Source organism: Mauremys mutica, chromosome 20 (assembly GCF_020497125.1).
Source record: "Mauremys mutica isolate MM-2020 ecotype Southern chromosome 20, ASM2049712v1, whole genome shotgun sequence".
NCBI lineage: Eukaryota > Metazoa > Chordata > Testudines > Geoemydidae > Mauremys > Mauremys mutica.
This window is the reverse complement of record NC_059091.1, coordinates 20,860,806-20,887,815: the sequence shown is the minus strand read 5'-3', so window position 1 is coordinate 20,887,815 and position 27,010 is coordinate 20,860,806. Positions and strand designations below refer to the sequence as shown.

Below are 27,010 nucleotides of genomic sequence, written 5' to 3'. Positions count from 1 at the left end.
CTGGGGGGAGTGATGGGAAGTCAAGGGAACCCCTTGGGTCAGGGGAAGGGGTGGTTTGCGGTGGTCCAGTCCCCTGCTACCACACAGAATCCTGCCATATAACCCGGTGTATAAATGTATCCAGCTCCACCTTACACCTAGCTCGGCTGTTTGCCCCCACTAGTCCCATCGGGAGGCTGATCCAGAACCTCCCTCCGCTGCCGGTTAGAAACCCTCTTGTGTTTTCTAGCCTGAAACTTCCAGCCCCCTTGTCGGATCCAAAATGGAAACGGCCTCGTGTAACCGGCCGCAGCGGGCTGGGCTGCCAATGCCAAGCTCCTCTGCTCGTATTGTGTCGCACGGCCCTTTGTTCCATCGTAAGCGACTGACGGGAGCTGGGGGAAATGAGGATCAGCCCAATGGTTTTTTTTGAAAGTTTGGTCCCTTCCATTTTAAACCAAACGGCGCCGCCTCTCTGAGTTCCCGGTGAGGGTGGAGGAGGGAGCCTCAAAAGAATTCCTCTGTGCAGGGGCAGCTCCAGGGCAAGTGACAGCAGGAATCTTCTGAGGTTTCCACCTGCCTTCCCTGCTCCAGAGGGGGTTAGACCGAGCCGCTGGGCTTCTGGCTGTCCCAGCCAAGGCACGTTTCTGAACCTCTGGGGGCTCAGCCGTCCCTGGAGTTGGTTAGTGCTCACTGCCTTCTAGCTTATAGAGAAGTAGTCAGATCGCCAAGCAGCAGGGACACTGGGGCAGTGGGAGGAGCGAGGGCCTGAGAACATCTCTCTCGTGAAGGGCACCACAGAATGAGCTGATCTCGTGTATCCTTCCTTGGTGCTGACTCAGGCTAAACTCCTGCTGGGGCTGCGGGCCAGATCCTCAGCTGCTCACGGCAGTCAGGAGTGCCACGCTGATCTACACCGCCCGGGGATTGGTTCCTGAGTTCAGTACCTTGGGATCTGGCCCGCTGAAAACGTGTTACTCTGATAGGTTATGTTCTGGTAGCGCTTAGGGGTCTCAGCCATGATCAGCGGTGTGAAGACAAAGGCTGCTCTGAAGCGTTTATAATCAAAATGGGGAAGCTGGACCCAGGGGAAATAGAGAGGAGGAGCGACTTGGATAGGGTCAACCAGCAGAGCTAAGAAGAGAACCAACAAACCACCCTTCCCTGAGACCTACTGCTCTACCCGCTAGGCCACCCAGCCTCCTACAGGTAAGAGCACAGGGCAACAGCACTAACACCCAATGCAATAACAGAATCTTTGGTTGTGTCTCCTCTTCCAGGCTTTTGCTGGCTCGTCTGCTTCAAAGGGATTCAGCCTGTCTCCAGCGCTCGTAAGTTGATACCTAGAAACCTGGACAAAAATCTCCAGCTTTGAACCCCAGTGTGTCCTGCAGCTGGAGGGGAGCTTTGAACGGGCAAAGAACTTTCCATCCCATTTCCTCCTCCTTTTTCCCCACATTTCTGTGTATTTTTCTCTTTCTTCTTTTTCATTCCCTTCTGCTCTCTTGCGCTGTGTCCCCGCTTGCCACAAAGCCACCTTCTCCGCTGGCGGCTAAACAGGGCTGCGTTTTAATTCAATGCCCAGCCCTGGTTCCGTCTTCATTTCCCAGTGAACAGGTGCGATGATCCAATGCTGTGCCCTGATCACGCAACGTGCACCAATACTCTCCAGGGCTACAACTGCACCTGCCGACCTGGGTTCATATCCACTTCGGGGGCCACGAAGTTCACCGATCCAGCCGTCCGTTGCAACGGTGAGTGTGAGCCCTGGAGCTCTGTACTGGGGAGACTGCCATGGAGTAGCTCTGGAGCGTGCGATGAAGAGAATACATCAGGTACTAGAGAAAAGAGTAACAGGGACTGGGAAGCGTGAGGCGGTGACTAGGAGCCAGGCCAGGCCAATATGTGGCAAAGGAGATTTAACGACTTGGCTTCCCACAATCTGGCTGTTAATAGCCCCAGGAATGGCCAGTCACACTGGAAAGCAGCAATGGAAGTCAGTGCAAACTGCACAAAGCTGTGGGTGGAGATGCTGAGCAACCGGATTGCTGCCAACTGGGGCTGGACAGGGGATGGTTCCCTCGATCACTGCCCTGTTCTCTTCATTCCCTTTGAAGCGCCTGGCACCGCCCACTGTTGGAAGGTAGGGTCCTGGGCTAGATGGACCATTGGTCGGACCCAGTATGGCCGTTCTTGTGATCTTAATCCAAGGTGTAGGAGGAGTTCTCCCCACCCTCATCCTGATTTAAATCAAATCCACCCTGGAGAGGGGGATCAGGCATGGGGAGGAGACTGGGACTGGTTGGGAAGGGAGACGGGGACTGGGAGGGAGGGGGGATCAGGTATTGGGAGGAGACTGGGACTGGCTGGGCACGAGGATTGGCATGAGGAACCTGAGGAGTGAAGAATGGGATGGGGACAAGGAGACAGAGGTGGGGAAAAGACAGCACTGGGACAGGGACAGATTGGAGGGGACGGGGCGGAAGGAGCTGAGCTTGGGGGAATGGGCAGACGGGTCTGCACCCACTAGACCACACTCCCTCCAGAGCCTGGGATGGAGGCTGAGATTCCAGAGTCTCCCCATTGCTCTGCTGTCAGCAGGGATCTGGGGAACTCGCCGGCAAAGGCCTCCTCCCTCGCATAGATACTGACAAGCTGCTGCGGCTCGCAATTCCTCCCTCAGCTCAAGTGGCCGAGGTCCGTGCAATGGATGTTGAGGTTCCAACTCAGCTGGTGACCCATGTAGCTCTTCATATGGTGCCACGTGATGGGTTTTTTCAGTTTGTTTTTGAAAAACCTAGGAAAATACAGGTGCCAAAAATGCCTTTGTTAAAAGACCAGTCTACAGCAGTGGTCCCCAAACTCTTCAGGGTCATGCCCCCTCGCACCGCTGTCCACCCCTCCAGGAGCTGGAGCGAGGCTGCAGCTCCTGGGGTGCAGGGGCCGAGGCTGGGACTGCAGCTGGAGGTGGGTCTGGGGGTGGGACTGCAGCCAGGCCATGATGGGGGCCAGCAGCTGGGGCTGTGGCCGGGTGCAGAGCTGCGGCTGAGGCTGGGAGTGGTGCCAGAGCACAGCGGGACGGCACAGTGGGGCTGGGTAGCGCTTCCTCCCCAGGGCCACCCGGGTGGGGGGGCAAGAGGGGCAATTTGCCCCAGGCCCCGAGCCCCACAGGGGCCCCCATGAGAGTTTTTCGGGGCCCCTGGAGCGGGGTCCCTCCAGCCTCCAGGGGGCGCTTCAGGCCTTACCGCTGGCCCCAGTGTCCCTCCCGGGACCCCGGTGCCCCTTTCTCGGGGTTGCTGCCCCCTCTGGCAGTACCCCCACACTCTGGGTCTCCCCACCCAGGGGAACCCCCACCCACTATCCCCACCTCGCCTCAGTGTAAGGCTACTGCCAGTCACCATCTAGCCCCACTCCCTGCTGCCTCTGCCTAGCAGCCCCAGCACTGGTCTTAGGCCCTCAGCTAGGCCCGCAGCCTGGGGCTTTCCTAGGCCAGAGCTCCCCAGCTCCTCTAGCCTTCCCCCAGCCCTGCTTCACTCCTGGTACCCTGCTCTGCTCCCTAGCAGCCAGGCCCTTCTCCACACCTGAGCTTCTGGCTGCCCTGGCCACTTCCCCCAGTCAGCCAGGGCTTTGCTCCCTGCCCCAGCCCCAGCCCACTCCTGGGCTGCTTCAAGCCCCGCAGGGCAGGAGCGGGTAACCACCCTGCTACAAGCACACTGAAGATGTAAGACAAAAGGGGCAAAGGCTTGTTAATGAATTACATTGTTTCTTCTTCATTTCCCAGCTGACAGGTGTACGGATTCATCTATCTGTCCTGCTTATGCAACCTGTGACAACGTCGCCGGGAGCTACCGCTGCACCTGCAAACGTGGGTTTGCATCTAGCTCTGGGCAGCAGCACTTCACTGATGCGACAGTGACGTGCAATGGTGAGTGTGAGCTCCTGAGCCCAGCTAGGAAAAAGGGAGCCGTGTAGTGGGGCCACTGCTATGTAGCTTGCACTAGTGTCACTGGGAGTGGCTCTTCCGCTTGCGGCGAAGGTTCGGTATCGAGTATTTTGCTGACTGGAAAGCGTGATGCAGTGACTAAGAGGGATATATGTGGCCAAGGAGATTTAGTGACTTGGCTTCCCCAGCCTGTCAATCTGTCCCTCCCCAAACCACGGGACAGCCAATCAAATGGAAAAAGCCATAGTGCAGTCTGGACGCAGCCCTGGCGCAGCTACCCCATCATGGGGATGGGTGGCTGAATTCCTCCAGGAGCAGCCCAGGGTGTAGAAAGAGTCCCCTCAAGCCCTGATTCCATTCCTTGTACAGAGGGGAGGAGCATATTATGGCCCCGCCTCCTTCCCCACCCACTTTTGGGACACTATGATCCACCAGGAGGAATATGGAGGAAAGCGTGATCCTCATGAAGGCCTGGGGGGGGAGCTTCCTAGTGGACTCCCTACTCCTGTGCACCGATGTTGGGGCCATTCACAATCCAGTCCCTAAAACAGATAAAAGAAAACTGGGTTTTCTTACATGCTGCAATCTTAACCTGTAGAACTGCCTGCCACAGTATCCAATGGAGGTTGCAAATTTATCAGAATTTGAAGGATTTGACTTTATATAAATAATGAGAACATCTGAAATGATCGTCTGGATCATCTAGTACCAGCCACTGTTGAAAGCAGGATTCTGGGCTAGATGGGTCACTGGTCTGAGCCAGCTCTGACACAGAGCAGAGCGATCGATCCAAAAGGCCACTGAGGCCGGTGGAAAGTTTCTTACTGGGGCCAATGGGCTTTGTCTCAGGGTGTGGGTGGTCCGTGGCAGTAAAACCCTGGTATTCTAGTATCACGCGGGTCCAACCTGGATTCCCTCCCCTAGATATTGATGAATGCTCCCGGGACCCATCGCCCTGCGGCACCAGCTCCATCTGCACCAACACACGGGGCAGTTACACCTGTAAGTGTCCCCCAGGCTACCTCCGTGGCAACCAGCCTGGCATCCCGTTCAGCTGCACAGGTGAGCGTCCCGTGCGGGGGCTGTGGGTGGAGCTCTGGGGGTGGGTGGCTGAGGCCGGCTCTCCAGTCATCCTGCAGACGAGAGCGAGGGTCTGAGCAACTCCACCTGCCCACCCTGGGGTGCGACTGTCTCCAGAGCCCCGGGAAGTGGGGTGAGCTGACTGTGTCTTCACTGCTGGCTCCTCAGTGCTGCTCAGTGGGTCGGGCGACTGCCTGGGAACGAGGAGACGGGAGTTCCAGTCCCAGCGCTGCTCCTGACTTACTGAGTGTCTGCCCCTCTCCTGGCCTCTGTCCCCCTCCCACACTTTGTCTTGTTGGACTGTAAGTTCGCACTGTGTCTGTGCAGCGCCTAGCGCAGTGGGGCCTCTAGGTGTTACCTTAATACATGTAATAAACACACAGTCTAATTCCAAGTCATCTCCTGGCAGATGTGGATGAATGTGCCCAAACCCCTGCAATCTGCGGGCCCAATGCCTCCTGCATGAACACACCTGGGAGCTACACCTGCCAGTGCTCACCCGGGCACCATCCATCCACGCCAGGGCCTTGGGTACCCGGAACAACCCGCTGCACAGGTGACCATCCAAGCAACCTTTCCCGGCCTCTGACCATAGCCCTTGCTCATGAAAAGGACAAAATCTGAGCCCCCACCCTGGTTTTAAACAGCTTCTCTGCCCAGTAGAGGTGGGATTCACTAGGGTGACATAGATATTCCTGGGCCCAGAGACTGACTGTACAGTTCACAGGTGACTGCTACACAGCAGGTGGCATCAGCTCCTCCCTGCTCCAACTACCAAACCTCACTCTCCTCCCAAAGCTGAGACGAGAACCCAGGCATCCTGGCTCCCGCTTCTCAGGCCACTAGCACCCGCTGCCTCTTGGGACTGGGCAGCATATTGCAAACCTGCTGGGAGCCATATTCCTGGCACGATGCCCCTCCGATGGCAGGTGCTGGGACCTGCCTTCTCCCCTCCCCTCCTCCCATCAAGGGAAGGTTCCATTGTGCTAGCTGGGCCCATTGCTCCTTCCCCCATCACAGATATTGATGAGTGTCTGGATCTGGCATCATGCCCTGCTCACGCCGCCTGCACCAACACCCCAGGAAGCCACTACTGCACCTGCAATACCGGCTTTGTATCCAGTTCTGGGGAGCAGCGCTTCACTGACCCAGCAGCGCAGTGCAACGGTGAGTGCTGGTTCTGGCACAGAACAGAGCGATGGATCCAAAAGGCCACTGAGGCTGGTGGAAAGACTCTTACTGACTCCAGTGGGCTTTGGATCAGGGTGTGGGTGGCCTGTGGCAGTAAAACCCTGGTGTTCTAGCATCACGCAGGTCCAACCTGGATTCCCTTCCCTAGATATTGACGAATGCTCCCGGGACCCATCGCCCTGCGGCCCCAGCTCCATCTGCACCAACACACTGGGCAGTTACACCTGCACGTGTCGCCCAGGCTACCTCCAACGCAGCCAGCCTGGCATCCGGTTCAGCTGCACAGGTGAGCGTCCCATGTGGGGGCTGTGGGTGGGTGGCTGAGGCCGGCTTTCCTGTCGTCCTGCAGACGAGAGCGAGGGTGGGAGCGGCTCCGCCTGCCCACCCTGGGGTGCGACTGACTTCAGAGCCCCGGGAAGTGGGGCGAGCTGGCTGTGTCTTCACTGCTGGCTCCCCAGTGCTGCTCAGTGGGTCGGGCGACTGCCTGGGAATGAGGAGACGGGAGTTCCAGTCCCAGCGCTGCTCCTGACTTACTGAGTGTCTGCCCCTCTCCTGGCCTCTGTCCCCCTCCCACACATTGTCTTGTTGGACTGTAAGTTCGCACTGTGTTTGTGCAGCGCCTAGCGCAGTGGGGCCTCTAGGTAATGCATGTAATAAACACACAGACTAATTCCAAGTCATCTCCTGGCAGATGTGGATGAATGTGCCGAAAACCCCGCAATCTGCGGACCCAATGCCTCCTGCATGAACACACCTGGGAGCTACACCTGCCAGTGCTCACCCGGGCACCATCCATCCACGCCAGGGCCTTGGGTACCTGGAACAACCCGCTGCACAGGTGACCATCCAAGCAGCCTTTCCCGGCCTTGTGACAGATTTTCGTTACCAATCTGCCTGGGCCACAGTTGATCAGGCTGGGGCCACAGGATCTTTTCTGGGGAGGAGACGATGAGGCACAGCAAGTGTCTCAATTTTAAAGGTTTATTGATAAAATAACAGCAGAGAGTGCTGGGAATGGTCCCACGTCACTCAGGGGAAGAAAGAAAGCGTTAATGCCCCAAGCCTTAACCCACGCAAGCACGACCCAGAGTGGCCAAGTCTTGGTGTAAGAGCAGGAGAAGAAGTGGGGGAGGAGGGGGGAAGGTGGATGGGAGTGCTGTCCTGGGCCCAGGCCATCCAAGGATCTGCGGTGCTCTCCGAGTTGCTTCAGCTCTCAGGCGGGTTTTTAAGTCCTGGGCTCCTTGGGGTGGGATGGGGGCTTTGTTCAGGGCCCTCTGTTCCTGGTGCTCTTTTTACCAGTCCAAACAGGCTTGCTGTGGCCTCCTCGGTTTCCCAAAACAACCTGGCTCCGGAGACTGTTTTCCCTTTTGTTTCCTTCGCTCTCACTGTTTTCGCTGTTCTGCAGCTCTGATCAGCTTAGTTTTTCTCTTCTCACGGCTGGGCAGCTGCTGATTTCTCGAGCACGTGACCGTGGGCCGGGGCCAGCGTCTTATTCTCACACAGAGCTAGCTGAGGTGCTGAGTTAACCCGTTCTCTGCTCTCTTCCCCTTCCCCCCTCTTGGCCTTTTGCAACCTGCAAAGGAATCTTCCACTCCCCACTCACACACATTTGACCCTCCCCAAAAAGCTTTGCGATGCTAGCAAGAGTGTTAGCAATATACAATGCCGATCTGCCTTCCTAGGGACTCCTGGAGGGAGGGGGCTTTGGGGTGTGACAGCCTCTCACCGTAGCCCTTGCCCACGAGAAGGACAAAATCTGAGCCCCCAACCTGGTTTTAAACAGCTTCTCTGCCCAGAAAGGATGGGGCTCACTCGGGGGACATAGATATTCCTGGGGCCAGAGAGTGACTGTACAGTTCACAGGTGACTGCTAAACTGTATTACAGGGGTAGGCAACCTATGGGACGGGTGACGAAGGTGGCACGCGAGCTGTTTTTCAGTGGCATTCACAGTGCCCGGGTCCTGGCCACCAGTCCTGGGGGCTCTGCATTTTATTTAATTTTAAATGAAGCTTCTTAAACATTTTAAAAGCCTTATTTACTTTACATACAACAATAGTTTAGTTATATATTATAGACTTGTAGAAAGAGACTTTCTAAGAACATTAAAATGTATGACTGGCACACGAAACCTTAAATCAGAGTGAATGAATGAAGACACGGCACAGCACTTCTGAAAGGTTGCCGACCCCTGCTGTATTATAATGATCAGCCACTAGGTGGCACCATGCATAACATACTTGACCTGAGCCTCTACCAGCTGGAGCTGGCTGAGTATTAAAGCACCAAAGGGAACATCTCTGGTCTCTCTCTCTGTGATGGAGCCAGTCCAGAGTGGCTAGCGTCACACAGGTCCAACCTGCATTCCCTCCCCTAGATATTGACGAATGCTCCTGGGACCCATCGCCCTGCGGTCCCAGCTCCATCTGCACCAACACACGGGGCAGTTACACCTGCACGTGTCACCCAGGCTACCTCCCCCACAGCCAGCCTGGCATCCCGTTCAGCTGCACAGGTGAGCGTCCCGTGCGGGGGCTGTGGGTGGAGCTCTGGGGGTGGGAGGCTGAGGCCGGCTCTCCGGTCGTCCTGCAGATGAGAGCGAGGATCAGAGCAGTTCCGCCTGCCCACCCTGGAGTGCGACTGACTTCAGAGCCCCGGGAAGTGGGGCGAGCTGACTGTGTCTTCACTGCTGGCTCCTCAGTGCTGCTCAGTGGGTCGGGCGACTGCCTGGGAATGAGGAGACGGGAGTTCCAGTCCCAGCGCTGCTCCTGATTTACTGAGTGTCTGCCCCTCTCCTGGCCTCTGTCCCCCTCCCACACTTTGTCTTGTTGGACTGTAAGTTCAAACTGTGTCTGTGCAGCACCTACCGCAGTGGGGCCTTTAGGTGCTACCGTAATGCATGTAATAAACACACAGACTAATTCCAAGTCATCTCCTGGCAGATGTGGATGAATGTGCCGAAAACCCCGCAATCTGCGGGCCCAATGCCTCCTGCATGAACACACCTGGGAGCTACACCTGCCAGTGCTCACCCGGGCACCATCCATCCACGCCAGGGCCTTGGGTACCTGGAACAACCCACTGCACAGGTGACCATCTAAGCAACCTTTTCCGGCCTCTCACCATAGCCCTTGCTCACGAGAAGGACAAAATCTGAGCCCCCACCCTGGTTTTAAACAGCTTCTCTGCCCAGTAGAGGAGGGATTCACTAGGGGGACATAGATATTCCTGGGCCCAGAGACTGACTGTACAGTTCACAGGTGACTGCTACTCAGCAGGTGGCATCAGCTCCTCCCTGCTCCAACTACCAAACCTCACTCTCCTCCCAAAGCTGAGACGAGAACCCAGGCATCCTGGCTCCAGCTTCTCAGGCCACTAGCTCCCGCTGCCTCTTGGGACTGGGCAGCATATTGCAAACCTGTTGGGAGCCATATTCCTGGCACGGTGCCCCTCCGATGGCAGGTGCTGGGACCTGCCTTCTCCCCTCCCCTCCTCCCATCAAGGGAAGGTTCCATTGTGCTAGCTGGGCCCATTGCTCCTTCTCCCATCACAGATATTGATGAGTGTCTGGATCTGGCATCATGCCCTGCTCACGCCGCCTGCACCAACACCCCGGGAAGCCACTATTGCACCTGCAATACTGGCTTTGCATCCAGTTCTGGGGAGCAGCGCTTCACTGACCCAGCAGCGCAGTGCAACGGTGAGTGCTGGTTCTGGCAGAGAGCGGAGCGATGGATCCAAAAGGCCACATGAGGCCGGTGGAAAGTTTCTTACTGAGGCCAATGGGCTTTTAATCAGGATGTGGGTGGCCCGTGGCAGTAAAACCATGGTGTTCTAGCATCATGCGGGTCCAACCTGGATTCCCTCCCCTAGATCTTGACGAATGCTCCCGGGACCCATCGCCCTGCGGCCCCAGCTCCATCTGCACCAACACACGGGGCAGTTACATCTGCACGTGTCCCCCAGGCTACCTCCCCCGCAGCCAGCCTGGCATCCGGTTCAGCTGCACAGGTGAGCGTCCCATGTGGGGGCTGTGGGTGGAGCTCTGGGTGTGGGAGGCTGAGCCTGGCTCTCAGGTCGTCCTGCAGGTGAGAGCGAGGGTCTGAGCCGCTCCGCCTGGCCACCCTGGAGTGCGACTGTCTCCAGAGCCCCGGGAAGTGGGGCGAGTTGGCTGTGTCTTCACTGCTGGCTCCACAGTGTTGCTCAGTGGGCCTTGTTGGACTGTAAGTTCGCATTGTGTCTGTGCAGCGCCTAGTGCAGTGGGGCCTCTAGGTAATGCATGTAATAAACTCACTGACTAATTCCAAGTCCTCTCCTGGCAGATGTGGATGAATGTGCCCAAACCCCTGCAGTCTGCGGGCCCAATGCCTCCTGCATGAACACACCTGGGAGCTACACCTGCCAGTGCTCACCCGGGCACCATTCATCCACGCCAGGGCCTTGGGTACCCGGAATAACCCGCTGCACAGGTGACCATCCAAGCAACCTTTTCCGGCCTCTCACCGTAGCCCTTGCTCACGAGATGGACAAAATCTGAGCCCCCCCCCCCCGGTTTTAAACAGCGTCTCTGCCCGGGAAGGGTGGGTCTCCCTTGGGGGACATAGATATTCCTGGGCCCAGAGAGTGACTGTACAGTTCACAGGTGACTGCTAAACTGTATTATAATGTTCAGCCCCCAGGTGGCACCATGCACAACATAGTTAACCTGAACCTCTACCAGCTGGAGCTGGCTGTGTATTAAAGCACCAAAGGGAACATCTCTGTTCTCTCTCTCTGTGATGGAGCCAGTCCACAGTGGGTGCAGGAACCAACCCTGTGTGCAGCAGCCTGGCAACTTGCTGTGACCAGATACTCAAGTGGGAGACCCAGGGTCCAGTCCCCTGGTTGCAATGAGCGTGTTACCCAACCGGAGAGCTTGAGAGAGAGCAGCCTTGCAGCCTAGTGGTTAGGGCTCTCTCCGGGGTGATTGGGAGACCCAGGGTTCTACATCAGGCAGAGGGAGGAAATTGACCCTTCATGTCCCGTAGCTCAGGTGAATGCGCTACCGACTGGGATCTCGGTTCCAAGGGGTTTTTTGTGGAGGCGGCACCACCCCAGCTCCACCTCCCTTTGGAAAAGGGTGACCAGGCTCCTGTATGTGAATCCTGAGTGGAAATAGATGCCTCCCTCTGACCCAGATCTGGGGTCAGTGCACAGTGGAGCTTACTTGGGTTGTAGTCCCTAGACCTGGAAGTCACTTGTGTTACAAGCAGGATTTTTAAACCCTTCGTATCCTGGATGGGGACGCCCAGCGATTTCCTGCAGATTTGATTTTTTTTGTTCATTTCCTCCTAGCGGTCGCTTCAAATGATCTGGTGAGGAATTGCAAGAACCGAAGGGTGGACGCGGCTCACGGCTCATCGCAAAATGATGTACGTACCCCAGCATAGTTCACACGCCCCATTAATCTAGGGACACTCACGGCAAAGGCAGTGTGGGGAACCTCAGCTGAAATTCTTTAAAGCGACTCAGTGATTGTTTTTGGGGTTCCTGACTTGAGATGCCTTCAAATGGCCTAAGTGTGCCGGGAGCCAGTTCTCGTCTCTTCCTGGGCACCTTTAAGGAACCTCGCACGAGTGCTGCCAAAATTGAGTTATTTTGGAGAATCTGAGCCCAGGTCAGTTTCATCTGCAGTGCGGCCCTTGACTGCCACAGCAAAGCCACTCACGCCTGGCATTTCTGGCACTGGGGATTTTAATTCATGGGGTGAAAATTTGTCATCCCTGCCAGTGAAGCAGCAGCAAAGTGCAGGTTGCAGGAGAGTGACAAGAATCATCAAAACTTTACTGGGTGGAGAATCCCAGTGTAGGAAGCCATAGCTCCCCCCTGCCCCCTCCCCGCAGCAACACCAGTCCTGATCCCCACGGTACCAGCAGTAGAACCTCTGGCACCCCAAACCTCCCTTGTCCCTTCCTGCCACCCACAATCCTTTGCAGTAGCACTCTGGCTTCAAGCAGGGTAATGCACAGACCCCTTCCCCCTCCCTCGCACCAAGGTCGGGGCCCCCATTGTGCCGGGTGCCCCATGGACACATAGTAAGAGGCAGTCCGTGCCCCCACGACTTACAATGTAAGTGGCCAAGACGGGATTAGTTGCCCCACTGTACAGATGGGGAACGGAAACTGTGAGAAATGAGATGGCTTCGTGACTATGCTGCCGTTTGAACCCCTGGGTCCCAACCCCATGCCTTGGCCACAAGACCAAGCTTCCTGCTGTACGATTGAATTTGTGTTGTACTACGGGCTTTTCCTTCTGCTCTGGCCCCCCTCCTTCCGCCCTGCACAGGATGCCTTCTGCAAGTTATTGACCTCCACCTTCAGCGTCTTGGGAGACCCCAACGAAAGGAAGAACTCCACCGTCTCTCTGGAGGTAAAAGAAGCCTGGATGTTTTATCGCAGCTTTCAGTCTTTCTAGACCCTCCTGCTTCACCCCGGCCACAGAACCCCACCCCACTGAGCCCTGAATCCAGCCCTGTAACTAGGGGGTGGGTGGGTCTTAGAATTCCCTGGAAGAGAACAGGGCTGATGCTCGTGGTTCACCGGCATCTTGCTGTAGAGAGATCTAATCGGTGCCACGCAGGCCTGTAGCAGGGCTGGATCGGGGACACTCAGCTTTAGAGGCACAAGCTGCTAGCGCTTGAGCCAGCGGACTTCAGGCCTGAGCCGAAGCCCACTGAAGTCATTCAAAGCCTCTCGCTCGCCTTGGAGCAGCCCCCGGAGCTGTAGCTGGCTCAAACCTGTATGGAGCAGCCACTAGAGGGGGCATGTTGCACATGTGGATCCTCAGGGCAGGTGGGACGAAGGGCAGCTGTGAGGACACCCATCAGCAGTTCTTAGGAGATTGGCCGACTGTTGCTGGGGTAACACAGCACAGCCAATAAGAGCTCTCTCTCTCTCACCCCATCGTAGAAAGCCGCTGAGGGATTTGCCTCCATCCTGGATCAGACGCCCTCCTGGTCCAACCTGAGCACGGAGCAGGTCTCCACCATGGCCACCGTCTTCCTGGAGAACGTGGAGAATGTCGTGCTGGACGTCTTCAAGAACCCCACTGGGAACGGGAGCCAGACCATCCGGATGGAACAACTGGGTAGGAAGCTGGGTCTTGGGGTGGGGTGGTGGGGAGTGGTTGGAACAGGTGGCAACTGCACATCACAAGCAGCGTGACCTGGCCCAATAGGGATGGAGCCTGCCTGGTGACCAATCAGCAGGTGCCATATCTAGTTAGCTCATTTCTCTACGGTCTCCTTATTATGAACATTAGGGTATCACCTATTTTTCTATGGCCTCCCTATTATGACCATTATGGTAGCACCTAGAAAGCCCAGCCAAGACCGAGACACTGCTGTGCCAGGCGCTGCACAGACACGGAGGGAGAGAGAGTCCCTGCCGCGAAGAACTTCCAATTTAGATAGACAAAGGGAGGCTCATTATCCCTATTTTACAGAGGAGGGAAACGGAGGCAGGGAGCTGCAGTGACTTGCCCAAGGTCACACAGGGAGTCGGTGGCAGAGCTGGGAGTTCAGCTTGAATCTCCTGCCTGAACCACAAGGCCATATCCCTAGATCCTGGCTCTCGGGACTGCAGCCTGTATGTGCCGACGGCTGCAGTTCCCATTCTCAAGGAAAGCCACGTTTTCCGCCCCCATCTACAGCTCTCCAGTCCCCCCTTGTTCTTAAACCCCTCAGGAGAGGCTTGGTGCAAGGGCCCGATGAAACTTCCTCCCTATCTCTTTCCTGTGGGCACAAAAGCCTCTTCCCCTCTCAGCCAGACGTGTCTCTCCGTTTCTTTCTCTCTCTGCCATTCCCCTGCCTGAGGAGCCGTTGTGCTGTATCAGACCGTGTTCTTTCCCCCTCTCCTTAGAACTCCAGACCAAAGTCATTGAGGACGGCTGCCCTGGAAAGGACTCAGTCGTCAGCCTGGAAGTCAAAGGGGAGACCATGAAGATTAGCTGCAGAACGATCCAGGGATCAGTGGCACAAGGTACGTCACCACCACCAGAGGGTGTGAGACGGATTTCTCAGGCTTGCTTCTCAGCTGGTAAGGCCGGCTGCATGTCCCTCCGTGTCAGGCTTGCTTCCCCCAGCCCTCACCGCCGAGCGGCAGGTATTGCACAGGTAAAGTACTGGAGGTTTTGTACCTCTTGAAGCATCACTGGCAATGGCAGGAGATCCCATCTGATATGGGCCGTTGGTCTGTGCTGACAGAGAGAGATGGGAAAGTGAACTAGATGCACCATTGATGTGTATGGGATACAGGGCTCTGTGCTGGAATGGGAATTCCTGGGTTCTCACGCCTACAAATGTAAATTCCTTCTGTCCTAGTCAAGCTTGCTAGAATAAAGGGAACTAGAACAATGAAGAATGAGGGCTGGAAAATTGGGTCCTCAGAAAATGCAATTCTTCATGAAGTGGCTGATTTCTGCAGAAAACTTAGTGTGTGTTGAAAAACTGGCTGCCCCAAATGCCCTCCAACATGAAATATTTTCTGCTTTTGGCAGAAGACCTAAAATACACCTCTACCTCAATATAACGCAACCCAGTATAACACAAATTTGGATATAAGAGAGTAAAGCAGCGCTCCGGGGGGCGGGGCTGCGCACTCCAGTGGATCAAAGCATGTTCGATATAATGCAGTTTCACCTATAATGCAGTAAGATTTTTTGGCTCCTGAGGACAGCGTTATATTGAGGTAGAGGTGTATCTGGATTCTGAAATCATGTTCCTGATGCCTCATGCTCCCATTCCCCTCCATAAGTCAGGCTTTCTGCCAGGCTTTGTCTCCCATGATGCACTGTGGCTAGATGATTGCCATGGTGCATCATGGGAGATGCAGACCAACCAGGGAACCTGGCTCATAGAGGAGAAACAGGAGCATGAGGCACGCGAACCACAACTCCCAGGAGGCATTGCAGTGGCAATTTAAAATAAAAAATTTGGTTTCCACCCCCCCCCCAAAAAAAAACCCTTACGATTTTCACCAGGGGGGAAAACACTCTTTTCCAACTAGCTCTATTAATATCAGATGTTTTGAGAAAACCATCTTCAGGGGCTCTCCAAAAACTGTCAAGATCTGCCCACCCCTGATAACACTGTAACACTGAAACAAACACACAACATAAAGGAGCCCCGTGCCCACTGTTGCGTTCCGTAATTTATGGACAGCCCCTCTGTCTTGTTGTCAGTGCTAGCTGAGCTGCAGTTGTAAGTTGAAGTCTGGCTGCCCGGACACCTCTCTTCCCGCTCTGCTGCTGGCTTGCTGTGCCATCGTGTTACTTTTCTGTGCCCCGTTTTTATCCGTGGGTGGGTCTGAAGCAATACATTACCCAGCTCCTGAAGCGGGGGAGTTGTACAGTGCTTTGCGAGTCCCCTGGTGCAATGCAGGGTAAAGAAGCCGCTAACTCACCTGGTTTCTCCTTGGGGATACTTGCAGCCCGGGCTGGAGTGGCGTTTGCCTCCTACGTGGGCATGGAGTCCCTCCTGAATGGCAGCTTCTTCCATGGCCAAAGGGCCACCTCTGTCTGGCCAGTTCGGATAAATTCCAGGGTGGTGAGTGCCTTCCTGACCAGCCAGACCAAGACCGATTTCCCGGATCCGGTCAACTACACCTTCCGGACCATCATGGTAAGGCCGGCTGCACGTGCCTCCATGAACTGCGGTTGGGGTTGATTCCTCTGATGGGGATGCTGCATTGAATTAACTCGCAGGTGGGGAGGAATTCTTGTGTTCTCCCCAAGTGTGGTGCTGTCTTGGGGGGAAGGGGGGATTGAACTCATGACCTTTTGATCAGAAAGTCTGAATTTCTCCTCCAGCTGCTAAAGGGCCAGCTCCATTAACCGAGCATCAGTAGTAGATGCATGAATTTCCCACTACTGGGATTGAGTGACAGGGGAAGAGAGAAAGAGGAACACGGGGAGACAGTGTGGCCTAGTGGATAGCGCACTAGTGGGCGACCTGGGTTCTACTCCTGGTTCTGCTACTGGCCTGCTGGCTGACCTTGATATCCCCCCCCCCACCTCACTCTGTGCCTCAGTTTCCCCATATGTCAAATGGGGGTAACGATAGTGACTTTTTTTGGAAAGCGCCTTGACTGATGGATGGAAAGCACTGAAGAGCGAGGTGTTAATACTAGGAGCAGGGATAGATTTTTCTTCTGCTTCATTAAGGCAGACACAGAGTCTGGGAGCCCTTCAGAACCACCCCATGTGTGTTCTTTGGCTCACTCTCTGTGGGGAGCGATAGAGAGGCTGTTAACCCTCTGCCCTACTGTTCAGTATTTGTGCTAATGCACAGGCTGAAATCAGTGCCCCCTTCTGGCAGGAGCGGCTCATCGTGCCGCCAAGTGCTTAGCCTGTCTAGACAAAGGGTGGGAGGGGAAACTGAGGCACAGAGCAGGAGCGTGACTCCGTCAAGGTCACACAGCAGGCCAGTGGCAGAGCCAGGACTAAAACTCAAGTCTTCTGAGTTCCAGTCTAATACCCCGTCCACTGGTCCGCACGGCCTCTGTTAGTCTGCCTCTCAAGTGCTCTCCTGCAGTCTCTGACCTGCTCCCCTGGTACGTTTTTTCCAACTTGCGTTATTCTTCGCTTTTTCCTTTTTTGCAGCCAACCAGCAGCCCCGACAAGCTCATCTGCGTCTCGTGGGAGGCCACGGACCGGCGTGGCAGCTGGTCTCGGGCTGGGTGCGGGGTCGTGCGCAGCAACGCCACTCACACCACGTGCAGCTGCAATCACGTCTCCAACCTGGCCGTCCTCATGGCATCGGGGGAGATAACGGTAACGGGCCCGTACTCGCAGACCGAGGCTGCGGGCTTTGCTGGGGGCAGTCGGGTATCCTCTTGGGAAAGGGGAGATTGAAGGAGGACAAGGAGGTAGCTCTGGGGATGTTTACAGGGAGCCCCTCCCCGGCATGGGGGGCAGCACTGGGGAAAGCGCAAAGGGGCTGGGGTGAGCACTGGAGATGGGCATCATGGGCCGATCACAGGCGGTTCCCTGTTCCATGGTCCCCTGCTGGCTCCCAGAGCCCTATGGTTGAAATAAAGGCCCCTGTACAGGTATATGCCCGTGCTCCCCTGGAACAGCTGCGATTATCTGTCACGGGCAGGAGTCGGGGGGAGTTCTTAGGAAAGCCCCACCTGCATTAACTGCCCCACGTGGGACGACGCGTGGCCTCCTAACGAGCCGTCTGCCCCGCCTCCCCGATAGGCAGGCTTCCCACTGTTCCTCATCTCCCACGTCGGGCTGGCCCTGTCCCTGCTGTGCCTCTTCCTCGCCATCCTCACCTTCCTCCTGTGCCGCTCCATCCGCAACGTGAACACCTCCATCCACCTGCAACTCTGCCTCTGCCTCTTCCTGGCCGACCTGCTCTTCCTCACCGCGGTGGACAGCCCCAGCCACCAGGTAAAGCACTCCCCACCCCTCGGGTGGTGCCTAACGTGGCAGGCAGAGCAGCCTGGTAGATAGCGCACTGCCTGGGGACTCTGGTGACCTGGGTTGTAGTCCTGGCTCTGCCCTGAGCCTGTTGGTGATGCTGGGCAAAGCACCTTCCTGTGCCTCAGTTTCCCTATCTGTAAAATGGGGGTAATGATACTGACCTACTTTGAAGAGTGAGCGTTTATTGGGTATGCAGCTAGCAGTGGCCATCAGGGCAGAGAAGAGATCCTAGGGCAAAGCCCCTTCTTGCAATGGTAATTCCCAGGGGTGGGTTTGATGCAGGGGAACCAAGCCCAAGGATGCTCATTAGAGGCTGTTAAATGAAAGAATCATAGGACTAGAAGGGACCTCAATAAGTGTCACAGAGTGTGGGGGTGTCAGGGCCCTGCACCCCCCACTTCCTGCAATTCACCGTGACGCTCAGCCAGACTCTAAAACAGGTTTATTTAGACGACAGGAACACAGTCCAAAACAGGACTTGCCGGTACAGACAACAGGACCCCCTTTAGTTAGGTCCATCTGCGGGCCCCCAGGGAGGCCACAGCCCCATTGGGAAGCCCCTCTTCATTTCTCAGCCAGCTCCAGAGGGAAACTCCCTTCAGCCTCCCTCTGACTCCTCCCCCAGCCTTTGTGTCCTTTGTCCAGTGTCCCTGGCAGAAGTGTTACCTGGCCTCCAACCCCCCTCCTGGGTTCTCAGGTTACATGCTCAGGTATCCTCCCTTCCCCAGTGCAGGCCGTCCCAGCAAAACTCCCCTGCAACCTTCCCAGGTCAATACTCCCCACTCAGCATTCGAACAACACATCAAGAACATTCCCACTTCGTCACAGCAAGTGCTTGTTAGTGCAGGCTGAAGGTCTCTTTGAAATGCCCCCCTGAGCTGGGATTTGTGTGGCAGAAGATAGTGGTGGCTACAGTGCCCCTGGTGGTCGGGTGGAGGCAATGCTCAAACGTTGTTTAGCTGGGCTGCTGGACACAGACCCTGTGGCTCTCTCTGGTTCACCAGTTCCTGCCCTGTTCTGCATAGCGTCGCCACTAGGGGTCGCCCTAAGTGCCAGCCCGGGGAACCACGTAGCAGCAGAGCCCGGGATCTCTGCGCTCACGCGGGCGTTCTTCCCTCCCCAGCTGGCCTGCGCCGTCATTGCTGGCCTCCTGCACTACCTCTTCCTGGCCTGCTTCGCCTGGATGTTCCTGGAGGCCGTGGTGCTCTTCCTCACCGTCCGCAACCTCGGGGTCGTCAACTACTTCAGCACCCACAGCCCCAAGATGCGGCACCTGAGCCTCTTCGGCTACGGCTTCCCCGCCCTGGTGGTGGCCGTCTCGGCGGCGGTTATGCCGGAGGGATACGGCAGGCGGGAAAAGTGAGCGCCTGAGCTGGGGAACTGGCCCTGAGAGGCATTAACATGTGTTAGGGGAGATGCAGGTCCCAGCTCTACCACAGGCTTGGTGCCGGGCAAGCCAATGCCTCAGTTTCCCCATGTGTGAAATGGGGATAATGGCACTGCCCTGCTGCACTGGGGCATTGGGAGACAAAATCGATTAAAGATTGTTAGATGCTACAGTGATGGGGCCTTATAAGTCCCTAGAAGTAAACAGTCCAAATCTAAGGCGTTCTTGGCCTTAAGGAAATTTGATGTACTGTGGTTAGATCTAAAGGACAAATTTGCTGTGTGAGTGCAAAAATGGTAGTGAAGAGAGTAGGTCTTGTCTTACGCCAGCACTGTGTGTGTGTGTGTGTGTGTGTGTGTGCCCGTGCCCGTGCCCGTCCCAGCACTCCCCAGTGAAAGATGCTCTGGACCAGTGGGCGTCTGTCTCGATAGCTGAGCTGCCGTCCTTAATGAATGAATTAATGTTTCTAGCATCTAGTCGACTGGAGCGCAGGACACCTGGGTTCTCTCTCTGGCTCTGCTCCTGACCTCTGTGCATGACCTTGACCTTGAATAAAATTAATAGATTCTCTGGCCAGACCACTGTGATCATGTGCTCCGGCCTCCTGTATAACACAGGCCAGAGAACTCCCCGAAATGAGTCACATCCCCCTTCGCTGCCTCAGTTTCCCTTCCCCCACATCATTTAGATGGTGCTGGTAGGGGCAGGGACTGTCCCTCACTCTGTAGCTCGGTAGGAGCCCCGTTGGGTAGCACTAATATCAATGGTAATCGCTGCACCAGGCTGCTGATGTTCAGTGAACGTCACATTAACCTTTTGTTCTTGTAGCTGCTGGCTCAGCATGGAGAAGGGGTTCATCTGGAGTTTCCTAGGGCCAGTGTGTGTCATCATCGGGGTACGTATCTGTTGCGGCTTGAGCCTGCCGCCTACCTCAGTACGGTGATGTCTGGAGCTCTGCCTGGCTTCCCTTGTCTATTGCTAAGCACTGTGGGCCCAGTTCATCCCCTGGTGTAATGCTACTGACCTCGAAGGAGTATATGCCAAGGAGGAGTTTGGCCCAGTCAGGGAATGGGGTGATAAGAGCCACCAGATCAATCCTGCGAAAGACAGTTTCTGGCATCACATTGGGACTTCAGATCATGGGGCCAGATCCTCACCTGGCGTAAATCAGTATTTCTCTGTTGATTTCAACGGAGCAATACTGATTTGCACTAGCTGCGGATCTGGCCAGATAAACATACCGAACAGCAACACCCTTGCTTTGGATGGCGACAATTTCTGCTTCTGCTCATGTCGAGACCCCCAGCTGCCCGTCACATCCCTTCCCCGGAGCCTGAGGCAAATCAGGGTTAGTGAGATAAGAACATACAAACATAAGAACGGCCACACTGGGTCAGATCAAAGGTCCATCTAGCCCAGTATCCTCTCTTCCGACAGTAGCCAGTGCCAGGTGCCCCAGACAGGGATCTCTGCCTGGATGGGCTCAGGCATTTGGTCACAAGCTGAGGTGGTTCAAAAGTTTTGAATTTTTTTTAAGCAGAATTTTTTAATTGTTTCTTTAAACAGTCAAACACAGCAAGCAGCAAATATTTGGCCACACACTTCTGAAACCCCAAACCGTGTTCAGGTTTTGGCAGACTAATTTCAGCTTTTCAAGTAAAAAAACCACAACAGATTTTGAAGGAAAGCTGACATTGTCCGTGATTTTTTTCTGCTTTTTAAAAAAAAACCCTAGTTTTCGATCCAAAAAAAGTTTTGACGGAAAATATTTGTCCAACCCTTTTAATGAGCTTTAGTGCCTTTTAGCTCTAGCTGATGCTGAGAACTAGTGATACCTTGTAAAGATGACTTGAAAAGAAGTTTTCTTAAAACTGGGTTTGTGCCGAGATGTGGAAGGTTTTTAAATGTTTATTTTTTCCAGGGCTGCCCGGGGGTGGAGTGAGGGGGGGCAATTTGCCCAGAGGCCCACACAAGAATATAGTATTGTATAGTATTGCAACTTTTTTGTATGGAAGGGGCCCCTGAAATTGCTTTGCCCCAGGCCACCTGGCCCCAGAGGGAATGAACAGAAAGGGTGATTATTAAGTGATCCATTCCTGTTGCCCATTCCCAACTTCTGGCAAACAGATGCTAGGGTCACCATCCCTGCCCATTGCCATTGATGGACCTATCCTCCATGAACTTATCTAGTTCTTTTTTGAACCATGTTATAGTCTTGGCCTTCACAACATCCTCTGGCAAGGAGTTCCACAGAGGTTGACTGTGCGTTGTGTGGGAAAAAAATACTTCCTTTTGTTTGTTTTAAACCTGCTGCCTATTAATTTCACTTGGTGACCCCTAGTTCTTATGTTATGAGAAGGAGTGAATAACACTTGCTTATTTACTTTCTCCATGTCGGTCATGATTTTCTAGACCTCTATCATATCCTCCCTTAGTCGTCTCTTTTCCAAGCTGAAAAGTCCCAGTCTTATTCATCTCTCCTCATATGGCAGCCGTTCCAGACCCCTAATCATTTTTGTTGCCCTTTTTTGAACCTTTTCCAATTCCAATATATTTTTTTTGAGATGGGGCGACCACATCTGCAGGCAGTGTTCACGGTGTGGCCGTACCATGGATTTATATAGAGGCAATATGATATTTTCTTTCTTATTAACTATCCCTTCCTTAATGATTCCCAACATTCCGTTTGCTTTTTGTCTGCCGCTGCACACTGAGTGGATGTTCTCAGAGAACTCTCCACAATGACTCCAAGATCTTTCTTGAGTGGTAACAGCCAATCTGGATCCCATCATTTTATATGTATCATTAGGATTCTGTTTTCCAATGTGTATAACTTTGCATTTGTCAACATTGAATTTCATCTGGCATTTTAAGTATCAGAGGGGTAGCCGTGTTAGTCTGGATTTGTAAAAGCAGCAAAGAATCCTGTGGCACCTTATAGACTAACAGACGTTTTGCAGCATGAGCTTTCGTGGGTGAATACCCACTTGCATCCGAAGAAGTGGGTATTCACCCACGAAAGCTCATGCTGCAAAACGTCTGTTAGTCTATAAGGTGCCACAGGATTCTTTGCTGATCTGGCATTTTGTTGCCCAGTCACCTGGGTTTGAGAGATCCTTTTGTAGCTCTTCGCAGTCTGCCTGGGACTTAATTATCTTGAGCAATTTTGTATTTGCAAATTTTGCCACCTCTCTACTTTGATTCTAGATTAATTCCGTCCTTTTTGCCTTAACGCTCTGGATGCTGCAGAGAAAGCTTTCCAGCCTCAACACTGAAGTGTCCACCCTTAAGGAGACCAGGTAATGTTGGTTTAAAAGCAGAGCTGAAAAGTATAGTTCAGTGGTGGTAAGAGGGAGGGGGCAGGGTGGGAGTCAGGACTCCTGGTTTCTGTCCCCAGCTCGGGGAGGGGAGTGGGGTCTAGCAGTTAGAATTGGGAGTCAGGACTCCTGGGTTCCATTCCCAGCTCTGCTACTGGCAGTGTAACTTTGGGCAAGTCACTGTGCCTCAGTTTCCCTCTTTTAAAAACTGGGCTGAAGTGGGAGTTGTGAGCCTCCCTGAGTGTTGGGACAGCCCTTGGAGATCCTCAGTCTGGCCGACAGCCCCCCAAGGGCAGTGCTGGACGCCCCATTGTTTGTGTCTCTCAGCCGTGGAGTGGCCAGGGTGCTAGAATGCAGGAGAGAGGGTGATGTTGCTGCGAAGCCTGGATGGACAGATCCTCAGCTGGTGGAAGCTGGTGTCTCTCTATGGGATCTGCCGATTTGAACCAGCTGGAGATCTGCTCCCAAGGGGCTTTCCCCCGTCTCTGACACCTTGGATTTACAAACCTGCTCTACTCCTTGCTGTGTACCCCGCACTGACATCTTCCTCGCCCCGTCCCCACCTGCCCTCTGCAATGGGGCCTGGCTGGGATAGTCACCCCGAAAGCCAGGTCACGTAGAAGCAAAGCTCTCTCTGTGTTTCTATGTGCCTGCAGCCAGTGCTGGTGAGTGTGTCACAGGGCTCCTTTTGCCTGATCCAGACAGGATCTGAATCCGTCCCAGCCCCTCTTAGCGAGACTTGGGTCTTTAGGAAGCATTCACCATTTCGGCCCGGACCCCCCTGTGACGATGCGGTTCTGGCGGGACCCAACTGAGAGTGCCAATTCAGCAGCAATTGCTCAAACAGGGCAGTCACAGCCCAAGGCTGTTTTTCCACCTCTAAGGCTAACCAAACCAGCCAGACAAAAAGGACTTTGGTTTCACCCCACTGGCTAACCACAAGTCACACAAGCAATTGCCTTAGACACTCCAGTCTCCCAGTATCCCCACCAGTGCCACTCATCCTTGGGATGAACGGTTATATAAACCAACACCCCAATAAAAGAAAAAAGTTCTCTCGATCCCAAAGAATCAAGCCCCAGACCCAGGTCAATATACACATCAGATCTTACCCACAAATCACGCTGTTGCCAATCCTTTAGAATCTAAAATCTAAAGGTTTATCCATAAAGGGAAAAAGGTAGAGATGAGAGCTAGAATTGCTTAAATGGAATCAATTACATACAGTGATGGCAAAGTTCTTAGTTCAGGCTTGTAGCAGTGATGGAGTAAACTGCAGGTTCAAATCAAGTCTCTGGAGAACATCCCCAGCTAGGATGGGTCATCAGTCCCTTGTGTAGAGCTTCAGCTTGTAGCAAAGTCCCTCCAGAGGTAAGAAGCAGGATTGAAGACAAGATGGAGATGAGGCATTAGCCTTATATAGGCTTTTCCAGGTGTAAGAACCTCTTTGTTCTTACTGTGGAAAATTACAGCAAAATGGAGTCTGGAGTCATATGGGCAAGACCCTGCATACTTTGCTGAGTTACAAGGCGTATCTGCCTCCTCTCAATGGGTCAATTATGTAGCTGATGGTCCTTAATGGGCCATCAAGCAGGCTAGGCAGAGCTAGCACCAACTTGTCTGGGATGTTTCCCAGAAATACAGCACAGATTTGAAATACAGACAGTGTACAGCCAATACTCATAACTTCAACTACAAAATGATACAGACATACAGACAGCATAATCATAACCAGCAACCCATAACCTGGTCTTAGACACCTTATATGACCCCCTTTACATAAGATTTGGTGCCACTACAGGACCTTGGTTGCAAACCATGTTCTATATGGTCCCAGTTTATATCAATAACATCACACCCCCTGACTCAGCCACCCTCCAGAGGCCTGTCATCACGGGATCTCTCCCTCTGCCTTTCTCCAGGCTACTGACCTTTAAAGCCATTGCCCAAGTCTTCATTCTGGGCTGCACGTGGATTTTCGGTCTCCTCCAAATCGGCCCAGCCGCCACAGTCATGGCGTATTTATTCACCGTCGTCAACAGCCTGCAGGGAGCCTTCATCTTCCTGGTGCACTGTCTCCTCAATCGCCAGGTACCACCTAGGGCCCTTCGTCCCCTGATGGACTCAGCAGGCCCCCTGCCAGCAGAGAGGAGGGGGGGCTAAGGACGCTTTACTGGACGCCCTGAGGCTGCTCTAACTTGTACCAAGGCATAGAGGAGGGGGAGCATAAATAGCTGTAAGTCTCTGCATGGGTAACAGCCAGTGAGCCCCAATGACTGCATCGGGCTCAGGTCCCTTTTATCAGGCAGGATTAGATGCAGCTCTTGTTCATTTGCATAACGCCCAGATGCTGAGGTGCTGGGCACGTTAGAAATGGAGATAAGGCCTAGAGAGAAGAGATCTCTCGGCACCACTGACTGTCTCTGCATCTCCAGGTGCGGGAGGAGTACAAGAGACGGTTCACCTGCAAAGCCAAGTCCTACGTTTCCGATGTCTCCATGTCTACTTTAGCCACCAGCAGCAAAGCGGTAAGAGAGCCAATGACCCTGCGATTTGTGCCGCCCCTCACCAGATGCATCCGAAAGGCTAGCTCTGGGCAGGGTTACAGCACTGGACTGGGAGTCAGGACTCCTGGGTTCTATTCCAGGCTCTGGAAGTGGGGTGGGTCTAGTGGTTAGAGCAAAGGGGGTTGGGAGTCAGGACTCCCCGGTGCAGGGCAGCCGTTGTGTCTGGACTGCTATAGTTAAATTGGCACAAAAGCTGGGTGCAAACCAGCCCTCAGGGACTTCAGAGCATTTGGGGAAGCTCCAGTGACACCAATAGACATGGAAATCTGCTACGCTAGGAGCTTGAAGTCTGGGTTAAATCCGAGTGCACAGAAGGGCTGATCCCACTCATCTGATATCAAAACTCTCTTGGGAGCTTGTGTTTTCCCCTCCGGAACCATGCCGGTGTCTCTCGTTCCTTGCAGGGCTGATGTTCTGGCCGGGAGGCAGGAGACGCCATCGCGCCACAGGAGAAGGAAAAGCTTATTGCAGAACTTGAATCTGCCGTCTTTAAAGTGCTTGCAGGATCAGAACTTCGAAACCAACCTGCCAGCTGGAGTGTGATCCCGGGATTAAATCAGCGGGCTGGGAAGGGGAGAGGGGTGTGAGGATTAGAGCTGGGGGTGCTGGCAGTCAGGACTCCTGGGTTCTTCTATCCCTGGCTGTGGGGTCTAGTGGTTAGAACAAGTTAGACTCCCTAGGCATGGGCCAGTAGCACCTGTAGTTTAATCTAGCTATAGCTTAATCCACTGCTGCTTTTCGGAGATTCCCTTTCTCCTTATTTATCATCCCCCCCACCCCAATCCTTCAGTCCCCTGAAATCTGAGCAGGTTTTGCATGTCTGCGGCATTTCAATACTGTAAAATGAGTTTGATTTTGAATGCATGACTTCGCGGTGTCTTTTTAAAACACTTTCTCGAGTGGTTTCGTTTCTACGCCCTAAAATAGACAGGCTCAATTGTGTCTCCCTCTAGTGGCTGGAAATGGGGTACGAGCAACCACATCCCGAATCCCCACAATGCTGGGTCTAAGTGCAGTTCCTAGTGCTCCCTGACAGCAAGGGTGCGCTGTCGAGCACGCCCAGTAGTGCTGTCCTATGAATTCAGTACAGCCTGCGCTCTGCCCCATGGCTGCTTAATGCAAGCCAGTATTTGGAGAGACGCCTAATGGTGACATCAGGAAGTACAGTCTGGGAGCTAGAGTGCCTGAGGGAACCAGTGGGTCTGTATCCAGCAGCTCAGTACAGGACCCCCCTTTATTGGCATCCACGCAGAGTCCTGGCTCTGCTACGCCCCCCCTACTCTTGGAGAGCTCGGTTCTTTTGTCCATGATCTTGTTGGGCCCAGTGCGCACCCCCACATGTGCAACTGCCCCTGCTGCTTTGCACCCCTCTGCTGCTGCCCCTCCGCCACCAACAGGGTGTGACTGTGTCTGGATCCCAGCCTCATGTGGCCACCAGCCCCCTCCCCCCTCAGCATGGGATTGCCTCAAGAACGGTCACAGTGGGTCAGAGCAATGGTCCATTCGCCCAGTGACCTGTCTCTGACAGTGGCCTGTGCCATTCGCATCCTAGGGAAGGAACAGAACAGGGCAATTAGCCAGTGATCCATCCCCTGACAGCCAGTCCCAGTTCTGGCCGTCGGAGGCTTAGCTGTCTTGGCTAACAGCCAGCGATGGCCCTGTCCTCCAGGAACCCAGTTATACCTTCTCCGGCCTGCGGTGGATTATGGCACCGGCTACTAGCAAGCTGTTCAACTGGGCAGTAGGGGCCCTCTAAGCGCTTTGAGATCTACTGCTGAAAAGGGACCCAGCAGTGATCCTGGTACATTACAGTCCAATGGGCCAGGGGGAGACGTACCTCAGGGTATGTCTATGCTGCAGCTGGGGATGTGCAGAGCCCTTAGGATTTATGGGGCCCTCCGCAGTATTATTAAACTTGTGCCCCTATGCCCGACTTGCTCTTAGCAACACAAACACAAGCTTGGAAAACTTGCCACGTGGACTTTATTCAAACCAGTTTAATTGTGCTGCCTTCACCCCTAACCCTGCACTTCCCTCCCACTTGCACCCCCAGACCCAGCCCTGCGGTGCCAGTCTGCCCC

General features: G+C 54.3%; 1 protein-coding gene across 1 annotated transcript; it reads left to right on the top strand.

The window, feature by feature from the left end:
• LOC123353435 (adhesion G protein-coupled receptor E1-like) lies at window positions 1-25,789 on the top strand. The gene is made up of 23 exons (XM_044994517.1): window positions 1-356; window positions 1,260-1,310; window positions 1,590-1,733; window positions 3,761-3,904; window positions 4,847-4,984; window positions 5,412-5,558; window positions 6,342-6,479; window positions 6,885-7,031; window positions 8,570-8,707; window positions 10,066-10,203; window positions 11,497-11,603; window positions 12,517-12,600; window positions 13,140-13,317; window positions 14,091-14,210; window positions 15,660-15,850; window positions 16,831-17,001; window positions 17,431-17,625; window positions 18,782-19,017; window positions 19,874-19,940; window positions 22,253-22,344; window positions 24,285-24,453; window positions 24,798-24,890; window positions 25,334-25,789. Exons 1-23 carry the CDS (start codon window positions 263-265, stop codon window positions 25,337-25,339), a joined length of 2,988 nt encoding a protein of 995 aa, XP_044850452.1. The 5' UTR covers window positions 1-262; the 3' UTR covers window positions 25,340-25,789.
• The last annotated feature ends 1,221 nt before the right edge of the window (window positions 25,790-27,010 follow it).